Source organism: Papaver somniferum, chromosome 4, assembly GCF_003573695.1.
Source record: "Papaver somniferum cultivar HN1 chromosome 4, ASM357369v1, whole genome shotgun sequence".
Taxonomy (NCBI): Eukaryota; Viridiplantae; Streptophyta; class Magnoliopsida; order Ranunculales; family Papaveraceae; genus Papaver; species Papaver somniferum.
The window spans coordinates 101,663,635-101,674,593 of record NC_039361.1 but is presented as its reverse complement, the minus strand read 5'-3'; the positions used below and the strand labels follow the sequence as shown (position 1 = coordinate 101,674,593).

The window sequence follows — 10,959 nt, the reverse complement described above, 5'->3', positions numbered from 1 at the left end:
TGTAAACTAACGACCCTGTTTCAAATAAATCTCCGGCATACCAACATCCAAGAGTCGTTAGTTTATTGATAATCAGTTAACGACTTCGACAATCTATGATAAGAGTCATTCATTTTTTAATGGGCCCGATAACGACCCATAATTATCAAAACATCCAGGAGACCCTCGTTTATGGTCTGACAGAGTCGTTAGTTTATTGATAATCAGTTAACCACTTCGACAATTTATGATAAGAGTCGTTCATTTTTTAATGGGCCCGATAACGATCGTTAATTTCCAAAACATGCAGGAGACCATCACATTCGGACTACAGGGGTCGTTTATATATATGAATACTTACCTAACGACTCAAGTTTATAAGACAAGAGTTGTTATCCTAAATTTCTTAAATGTAAACGACCATAGTACTAGTGATAATATAAACATCCAAAAAGTATGCTTCACAATAATAAGCTCCAAAAACAAAACAACTCCTTCCACATTTAGTCGCACATGTCAACGTGTTCAGGCATTGTACTTGGTGTTCCTTCCAAAGCATTCCACATGTTCATTCCATACTCGTACTGGTGTGTCCATTCCTTGGTGTAGTCTCCCCAATAACCATAGGCCACCCGTGGTAGATGACATTCTTTGGAAATCTTCAAACCTATGTAATGGTTATCGTTGACATGTGCCATTACAATTCTTCTTTTCTTTATCGCCGCCTCGCACCTAGTTCTTGAGAGTACGTACATACAAGAGCCACCCGGAAAGCCTTTGCCGAATATAATCACAACACAAGTGAATGTGTCCGCTAAAAGTTGACCGCCAAAAGACATTTTCATCCAAAACTTATAACTGGCCGTCTTCGACCCCTTCCGCCATTTCACGTTAGATACCAACTCTTTGAACTTCAATTCTTTCTCTTTTGAATCCCCTTGCATGATCATGGTTAAATAGAGTTTCTTTTCCTCCACAAGTTTAGCCGCCATTCTTATTCTTGCATATTCGATTTGGGTGAGGTTGAGTTCGTCGTCTTGCTCGAAATGCCCTAATTGTTCGGTTTCCACATGGTAACCACAATTCCCATCCCCATCAACGTCGTCGGTGGATATAAGGTGATCTAAGATGACATAAGGAAGTTGGTCGGTATACTCTTTGTACAAAGTGTAAGAAACACGATATGGTCTTCCTTGCGAATCCCTAGGTGTCTTAGGATTACCCTTTATTCCTCTTATCGTCACCATACCACTAGTTTGGCTTTGCTGGGTACCGACCGCATGCTCAATAATATCCATATCTTCATTTTCTTGCTTTTTTGACCGACCTCGTTTCTTAGGAATTAAAGAATTTTCGCACTCCTCATATTCCGCCTGGACATGCTCATGACGTGATAGGTCTCTATCGTAACCCTTGTCATTGTTAACAGTTTCTCTAAATGACATTTTAGTTGTTGGTCTTCCGGGTGGTTTTTGTTTGATTATCTCTTATTCAAACCCCAAGCTCTTACGGGAGGCCGACCACAAGCTACCAACCAAAATGCGTCTTCCTGCACAATTCATTTTTTGGTATTTTTCGTTAATGTACTTGCCAATCTCCAAGTCTCCAAATTCTTCATCGCTAAACCCGTGGGCTTTGGGATGAATGAAAGTTGCTGCCAGAATGGATTGATATCTTCAAGAGGAATGTAACCTTTGTACCCATAGAGTTTATGTTTACAAGGGAGGCCGAGCCAAGTATCGGTTGTACAATTACACTTCGTATTCATCACCTTTCTCGCCTCCGCTTTAGCTCTAAAATCTATAAGCGCATCCATCATATAGTTAATTGCCCACCATGATACTTGGTGTGCTACCAACCGTAACAAATCTTTGTCCCTTACGTGTTTCATCAAAAAACGGTCTTTACTCAACTCCATCTGAGTGACTATTTTTCTTAGGTCATCCTCTGCGTGATTGTGAATAGCTTCTTGTACGGTAACTACCCCACCCCTATTTTGATCCAATTTTTTTTTTTCAAACTCCCGTGAGACTGCTCTGCAAGACTTGTAGACTCATTTTTTAAGTGCTTGTATTTATTGGTCCATGTATAAACAAAATTCTCCTTCCAAGGATTCAACCATGTATCCAGGCAATACTCAACAACCTTCTTATGATCCGTGCTCCAAACATCAATAAACTTATGCAAGTTGGCATAATACTTAACCTCTGTGTTCGAATGAGCCAAATAGTCCCAATCTTGGCAAAAAACTTTCCATACATCCCCATCTTCATTGTATTTTCCCTTTTCTTTCTTTTTCTCTTTCGCTCGCTCTTTTTTTGGAAAGTTTACTTAAATGCTCATCTTCTTCCTTAGAACGTTGATTACCCTTCTTAGTACGGATATTTTGGATTTGATTCTTGCAATTAAAAAAATTTTGGTTTGGATGTGCCACGTACAAAGAAATTGTTGAGCAAGTGGAAAGACTTGACGAACGACACTCATAATTGCAAAATCTCTATCCGTAAATATAACCTGTGGCGTCTCTTCTCCACGGTAAATCAACCTCACTTGTTCCAACGCCCAAACATAGTCCTCTATTTCTTCTTTTTCCATAAAGCACCATGCACGGTGAATGAATTTTTATCCGAAGTATGGCTTACCACGTTCAACATCGGCATGTTATACTTGTTTGTCTTGTAGGTGCAATCTATGAATAGAACCTGATAAAAACACTGAGCCAAATCCATCATCCTTGGATGTGCAAGAAAAATATGAGTCACTTTCTCATCCGGACCCACCTTAGTTTGCATGGCGTAGTTAATAGTTTCTGCTAATCATTCTGATTGTTGCATAATGAACCTACCATCCCATTCAATTCTCTTAATCGTTGATTTGAAGACGTTGATTGTGGAAATGGTGGACAAGTTATCCTTATCTTCCGCCCTTATTGCATTTAGGATCTTAAGTGGTCTAAATCCCTTCATCTGCCTAACTTTATCCATCTGATGTGGTTTCAACCGGGCATATGCAGGGTGTCCATATAAACTTATGGGTGGAGGATGGTTGTGACGACCGTCCGGAATACTATACAATCGGAATAGATCGGCTTCATGGCGTCTTTTGAAAACAATCCTGAACGGGCATTCACACTTCTTCGAATTTGTTCTATAGACCATAGTCGTCTTCTTCTCATACTTGTAATTCTTGCCTTTGTGACTTTCTCCCTTCTTACCCGCTCTCTCGCATACCATTTCCATCTTGTTACCATCGACGTGTTTACTTTGAACAACCACACACATCTTCTCTTTTGCCTTAGGGATAAGCCATTCCTTGATGTCATCCTTGGTTTCCCATGTCTACATTGAGCAAACAATTAAATTAGAAAACCATGAGATCACTAATAAAATTATTTGAATATATAAATATATCGACTCGGTTAAGTAAACGTACCAAATCAGTCATATAGTGTTGGGAGGTATTCGGACCCAATGTAGATACGAGTTCTGGCTGGGAGCATTGTCGAACTACCAACTAAAAAACAAAACACAAAACCATTAAATTAAAGGGTCGTCAAGATATTATATGCATATCAACGACACCACATAAAGTCGTCAACAAATCCTTTGCAGATTAACGACTTTGATTCATCTTACATTAGAGTCGTCAATATGCTAAAATGACAATTGTCGACACTTTAACAAAGGTTGACGACTCTCCGTGTACGCTAAAGACTCCTGATAAATATATATACACCATTCTTCTCGGTTTTCTTCTAGAGTCGTACGGTTATATATGTCCAACCTGACGACGAATATACAGAGTCTAAGAGTCGTTTAGTCGTAAACGAATTTTAGTAACGACTCATGATAGTATTTACATTTATTGGAGAATTTAACTCAACCAAATGTGGTTGAGGCAGTTGGGTCGCTCAATTTTATAAATAGAGACCCATATCTCACCTCTTCCTTATCAAAACCCTAATTATCAACTTTCTCTTATCCTTCTCAAAACAAGAGCAAACACCATGACTACTTCCTACACTTTCAAAGAGAATTGCGCCATTGCGAGAGCTTGGTTGACAGTCACAAACCACTTTGAAAGTCTAGACAAAGACATTGATGAAACATCAGATGCTTGGTGGAACCGCGTATTCATCGTTTTTATGGCATTGGACGGAAATCGAAACTCAAGGTCTTTGAAACAAGTCAAGGAATGCTTCAAGGAGATAAAATTCGAGTGTGATGTTTTGAAAAGAGACTTTACGGACGTAAGGGAAGCCTTTCCGGATATGCTGAGTGTTATAAGAGTAAGTATTTAAACAAGAGGTAAAACTTATCCAAGGCTATGATCGATACTAACTAAGTATGTTTGCATTTGCGTTTTAAGATGAAGAAGGCGTATGGATACTACGAGGTGTTTCGTGGGAAAAAGTTTGAGTTACATAATTGCTACTTTATCTTCAATGTAACCATGTATAATTACATGCTTTATGATAGAGTGTAGAAGTGAATCAGTATCATGTATTGTATTTAACCCTATGAAAGATGTATGACTTTTACAATTCAATGAAATGGTTCTATGAAATCAGAAATTATTAAAAAAAAAAACAGTTTAAGTCGTCAATATTAGAGAAATTATTAAAAAAAATAAAATAGTTTGAGTCGTCAATATTAGAGATGTATAAAATAACGACTCTCATTTAATATGAAAGGGTCGTCCGTATATGGTAATGTTTAACTGACGACCCTTAGAGTGATAGCTACAGAGAGTAAAAGGTTTTTCAGTCGTTCGGTTCTAAATATATAGAGTTAACGACTCTATATGACCTAAAAGATGGAGTCGTCATCTTTTAGGAACCTCATTGACGATTTTTCATAACTGAACAATGTAGTCGTTTATTTTGGTGTCAATTCATTGACGACTCTACAGGGTCGTTAGTTAATTATACTCACGACCTAACGACCCTCACACTGAGTTGTTGCATAGTGACCATGAATCGACCACTTGGAGCACCATTCATGCAATTTGAAGAGTATAGGAAGTTTACCTGATTGTTTAGAGCCTTGGGTTCTTCATTTTTAGTATTGGTTCCTTCATTTTGAGCAAAAGGATCTTCATTTGCAACAATTATCAAAGCTTCCTCTATTAACATCTCTTCATCAAACATCCAATCCATAGGATTAGTTGAGACAATCTCACCATCAACACAATCATGTATGTTGTTTGAAGCTTCACCGACATCATTTCCTCCACTAGAATCACTCATTTCAAATAACCCTAAGTTTTCCCCCAAAACTCAACTTCTCCTTCTCCACAACACAAAAACACAATTTTTCTTTTATCAAATTTTTATCCTTAAATCTGATTTTAATCTACCCAAATTAATTAATAACTAATTAACACTCAATTAACACTAATAATCCAGGGATAGTTTAGCCATTTCTAAAAAAATGGGATAAGGGACAACTCCCAATTACTATTTCATGACCTTTTTTTTTGTCCTGTAGCTAAGGGTCCCCAGTTACTATTTGAGGGCCCCCTATTCAGCCCTGATATTTTTCTGAATTTGGTGCGAAATATAATCCTGTTTTATAGTCTAGAGATTCTGTAAAACAACAGCTCATACTATAGACCCCTAAACAGTCTTTCTCTCTTAAAAAACCATTTTCTCTCTCTAAAAATCGATTGTGTTGGATTAAATCAAAGAGAACAATGAATTCATCTAAGTTCATGGACAAACAAATCATGGATCTAACAGCATCACAAAACAACCCTAATAACAATAACAACATCTTTGATATTCTAAATCCTTCTCCTCAAGAAGAGCAACAAACTAGTAGTAGCAGCGTTGTTGACGTGAAGAAAGATCTCCAAGAAGAGATATTACCTAGTTATGATTTTCAACCGATTCGACCTACTACTATTTCTTCAGTGAATCTTGATGGTGGGAGTAATACTAATCCTGCTGGAGTTAGGGTTTGGAATTCTGCTGATTCCAAAACTAATTCATCTGTTAGAGTATGTTTCTCTTTTTGCTCTTACACTTTGATTATCTTTTTTTTTTCTTGATTTTTTTTTTTTTTAATTTAGGTTTAAATTTTTTACGATCATAGAGTTTTGTGTATGGATTTTGCATGAAGTCGCTTTGTCAGTTTGGGGTTTCGGTTTAATTTTTGAGAAAGGGGAAACTGAAATTAGGGTTTGTTCACCATTTGACAATTCTTGATAATTATGTTAGAAATAAGTGATTGGAGAATCAACTTTGGAGTGAGGATGCAATTAGAGGAATTGTATTTCCACCTCAGCATCTAGGAATCAGTTAGTAATGCCACGGACTCGTAGCTAATATTGGTTGTAACCCTGTCTTGGTCGATAATCACTCTCTTAGAATATGGTATGGTATTGGAGAATCTTTGGGGTGGATGTGACATCTAGGAATTGGTTGATTGACTTCACACGACACTGGCTTTAGAGATTATAAGTAGTGTACAATTCTACAATTCTAGTTTAATTCGTATTTTATGAAGTCGAATGTGATAGAAAGAATGAAATTCTTAGTTATCGGGGTATTGCTATGTGTTGTTGGTGATCAGCGTGAAGGATATGGGAACTAGTGTATTTGTTAATCTTGAAGAACATATGGAAAGTTACAGTAAGAAGAGGGTAGTATGTAACTGTATGCATCTTGGGTTAAGTTGGCTTTGGTGATTGTTGTTGTTGTTTTACCTAATAATCTCGCGAGGATGAAAAGTGAAGACCAATTCCACCTATTTCTGCAATGCAACTCTTTCTTTCCTGTTGGACTTATGTTGAACATCATATTACAGTTATCTATGGACTTTTACACGGTTTTTGAGAAAAAAGATTACTGGTTGTTGTCTTTTACGTGTTCTTAATGCATCATGCACAGATTTTTAACCCTTTTTTGGGTTTTGATGATGTGTACAGATTTATGGCTCTGTTGATGCCAATGAATCTGCAAAAGTCACCCAAGAGAAAGATCGTAAGTCTTATGATGCAGCGGTAATGTCCGAGGTTGACCGAGCAGTGAAGAAGCATGCTGACGATCTGCTTCATGCAATAGAAGGTGTCAGTGCCAGAATATCACAGATGGAGAGCAGAACTCGAAATCTCGAGAACTCGATGGATGATTTGAAAGCGTCAATCGAGACCAATAATGGCAGCACTGAAGGAAAATTGAGGCTGCTGGATAATATTCTCAGAGAGGTACTCTAGGTTTCTGGTTACTGTAACTGCACCTTTTTTTTGTCCTTTGTGCTTAAGTGTTGGATGATGGTCTGGGTAGTATTATTTTAAATTTTTGTTGGTTCGGAGCAGTAAAAAAACTTCAGAATGAGTTCATTTGCGACATGTTTTTTTATTTTAAACAAACCAATTACATATATTAATTAATTAGCAAACACAATAAACATAGCATGAAGTGTTGAAACTGTCCAAACCATCTGACTTTGTCAAACTAACTTAGGTTTCCTATTTGAGTCTCTTAACTTTCTATCGTACATGGCTAGTAGGCTAAATTGTTTGTTATAATAGTTGAACCCCTTGAATAAAGCAAATATGCAAGCTGCTATCATAATTGCTAATAAAACCTGTTGATGCTATATTATTATTAGAGCTTGACTCTGCCATGCTACTGTGTTTGCATCATCGCTGCATGTGTACATTTCTGTCGTTTTCAAGGATAGAGGCTTTAGTAATGCCTTTGGAAAGAATCCACTCCAGTTCAGCTTTGCATACCAATCTCATCAGCTCCAACATCTCCCGTGTCTCCATAGAGATGAGATCAAACTTTTAATGTGAACTAAACCTGTTCCAAGTTTACCATTCACACAGCACACGTCGATCAATATGATATCTTTTTGAGAAATTTAATACTAGGAGCAGTATGTGATTGACAACCAAAATGAGGCACTCTACAGAACTTAGGGTTCTTTTGCTTAAAAAGTTGATGGAGACATGGTTATTACAGTACTGAGTACATCTTCTGATTTCCCTGCAAAGATCAACGGGTGTAGGTTTAATCTGGTTAAACACTACCTTGCATCTATATTCCACATTATCCACACTTCAGTATGACAACGGAAATTATAGACAGATTTAATAGTTAGATTGGCATTCCTTGCGCAATACTCCTGATTCTTCACTGTCATTGTCATGCTTATATATATTGGTTCCTTGGATTCTCTGCATGGGTGTGTTGATCAATCCACTCATGTATTTTGCTTTGAGAAGGAAAAGATAGGAATAATCACCAGGGGATATAGGTCATTGCCCCTCGTTAGCTGTTTCACATTTGCTGATTTTGTGTTGTTTTGTTTCTTTTCTTGTTGTAGGTACAAACCGGGGTTCAGTTCTTGCGAGATAAGCATGAAATAGCAGAGGCTCATCTGGAACTAGCAAAGCTGCAAGCCTCCAAGGGAGACAAACAACCTGAAATCCCAAATAGCATCACTCACTCGGATACTCTGCAACAACCGGCTTTTGCTTCTCAACAATCTCCCCAACATCCAGTTGTTCCACAACAACCACTTCCTGTTATCTCTCCTCCTAATGCTCCTCCACCCCCACCCCATCAAAACACATACCAAGTTCAGCTTCCTCCTCAGGCAACCCAAAACCAGATCCCCTCCATTCCTCAGCGAGAGACATACTTTCCACCACCAGGTCAATTGGCGGAGGCTACACAACAGCCCTATCAACTGCCTCCTGCTCAGCCGTCCCAACCTGCTGCACCGCATCAACGTTTCCAACCTGTCCCTTCTCAGCTTCCTTCTTCTCACTACTCCCAAGCATCCCAGCTTCCTCAGCACCACCAACCTGTTGGTCTGATGAACCCTTCTCTTCCTCACCACCAATCTTCAATAAGCCACCATTCTGAGGAAAATCATTATGCTCCACCTTCGAGCTACCCACCAAGTATCAGGCAATCTCCTTCCATTACTCAGCCACCTAGTGGTACGTCTTCTTCCCAACAATTCTATGGTAATTCTCGCATGCATGAGTCCCCAGCAAGCCAAACTAATTCAGGGTTTTCTGCCGGGTACATCCCATCACCTGGTGCTAACTTTAACGACTCCTATGCGTATAGTGGATTCCCTTCTCACTACACTAACAATTCAGCAATGAAACCACCACCCCAGCATTCTTCATCCCCTTCAGCCCCTAGTGGTGGTGGAGGCGGAAGCGGTTACCCTCGTCTCCCTACTGCTCAGTTACTACCACAAGCATTGCCTACTGCCAGTAGTGTCAGTGGTGGCAGTGGGTCATCAAACTCTGGTGGGAGAGGAAACAGGGTCCCTATTGATGATGTGGTAGATAAAGTGGTATTGATGGGATTCTCAAGGGACCAGGTGAGGACTACTGTGAGGAAACTTACAGAGAATGGTCAATCTGTTGATTTTAATGTGGTTCTTGATAAACTGATGAATGGACACTGAGCGAGTGCCAACCCTTGAATGGTAAATGGAGGCTTCTTTTCTCGATTTATTTGTATAGAGCTATAGAAACTATGCTCTCTAAACCAGCTTTCTTTATTGGGAAGAATATGTTTCTAGTGGGTCTGACTGGTGAGAGTCGGTAATGACACATAATCTGCATGTCTATGATTTGATTGTAATCTTTCGTTCTTTTTATTTCCTTTTCGCCTATTATTCCGAGTACATATTTCTGTAAAACTGGCTCCTTGAATCTTTGACTTCACATCGTGATAATTCGTGTTCCTTATATATAACAGCTTATCAGTGATTTATCACTGTCTTTGCATCGGTATATCTTCTTCTGCTATATGTTTTTTTTAAGCTCATAAAACTAGTTCCTCGGCCATTGTTCTCCTTTCAGAAGGAAATATTGGCAAAGGTGTGTGATCAGTGGTGGGCAAACCAAACTTTCTGAACTGTGAGGCTTAAAGGTTTTTCCTTCCATCTTACCTTTGATTTTCTGAACAATGAGGTTGAGGTAAATCACTGGGTGTGTGGTACTGACCTCAGTAATGTTGCGCTCTTGATCTAAGAAGAATCATTCTTTCCTGTTGCTAGCTGCTAGCCTACACATCCTTGTCTGGTCTGGTGGAGTATAAAAGGTTGGAGTACGTCATCCATAAAAAAAGGGTTCAAGACTAGTTCTGGTGGTTGCCACTATAGAGGGTACGCATGAGTTGAGTGTCTAGCCAAGGATTGTTCTCATAGTGGCGGTTCCAACATAATGATGGCCTTCTACGGCTACCTAGTTTTCTTTTTATTTCAACTCCGGGATCGCCCGACGGTCGAGCTGCTCAGAAACGAAATTTGGGCGGAAATAAACAAACCATAGGATGACTAAGCATTCATTATTGCTTTTAGTATTTTATTTTTCTATTCTATAAACCTGACTCTAGTTGTCCAAAACGAGAAACTATAGGAACGAATGAAAGAAACAGCATTTGTTTCTTAGCTTGAAGTGGTAATCACACTGCAAACCCCCACCAAACACCAAAACACCCTAAATCAAAACTTTACAGCGCGTTTGGTTCAAGGAATTGGATTCCTGGTAATCTAATTTCGAGGGAATGTGACCAATTCCTTGAACCAAACGGTCCAAACCAACTCCATGTAATTGAGAATTTTGATTCTTAGGAATCCAATTCCCCCCAAAATAATTGTTTTCCATTGCAGTGGTCTAGTAGTGCAATGGAATTGGATTCCAAGGTAAAAACAAAAGAAATTGGATTACCTCAACCAAACGCTAATTTTTTGGAATTGAATCCAATTCCATGGAATTCAATTCCGAGAATTGGATTACCCCATAATTGAATTCCTAGGAATCGAATTCTTCCAACCAAACGAGGTGTTACTTTACTGATTTCTAGGGTTTTATTTTGCACACCATTTCCATAATAATGAAGCTTGAAGAAACCTCTTTGACTAACTATCTCTTGATCAATCTTGCACCCTTGTAAGTACTACTTTTGATCCATGTTTCTCTTCTCTCTAAAACCCAAAT

General features: G+C 38.7%; 1 protein-coding gene across 1 annotated transcript; it reads left to right on the top strand.

Annotated features, from left to right (window-relative positions):
- The first annotated feature begins 5,568 nt into the window (after nucleotides 1-5,568).
- LOC113276204 (altered inheritance of mitochondria protein 3-like) lies at nucleotides 5,569-9,750 on the top strand. The gene is made up of 3 exons (XM_026525778.1): nucleotides 5,569-5,979; nucleotides 6,910-7,188; nucleotides 8,316-9,750. Exons 1-3 carry the CDS (start codon nucleotides 5,674-5,676, stop codon nucleotides 9,417-9,419), a joined length of 1,689 nt encoding a protein of 562 aa, XP_026381563.1. The 5' UTR covers nucleotides 5,569-5,673; the 3' UTR covers nucleotides 9,420-9,750.
- The last annotated feature ends 1,209 nt before the right edge of the window (nucleotides 9,751-10,959 follow it).

Excerpts from the sequence above, each read along its gene's own strand:
- LOC113276204 (XM_026525778.1), top strand. The coding sequence starts at position 5,674 with ATGAATTCATCTAAGTTCATGGACAAACAAATCATGGATCTAACAGCA. Across the intron at positions 5,980-6,909 it reads AAACTAATTCATCTGTTAGA|ATTTATGGCTCTGTTGATGC; the intron begins GTATGTTTCTCT and ends TGATGTGTACAG. Across the intron at positions 7,189-8,315 it reads TGGATAATATTCTCAGAGAG|GTACAAACCGGGGTTCAGTT; the intron begins GTACTCTAGGTT and ends TTCTTGTTGTAG.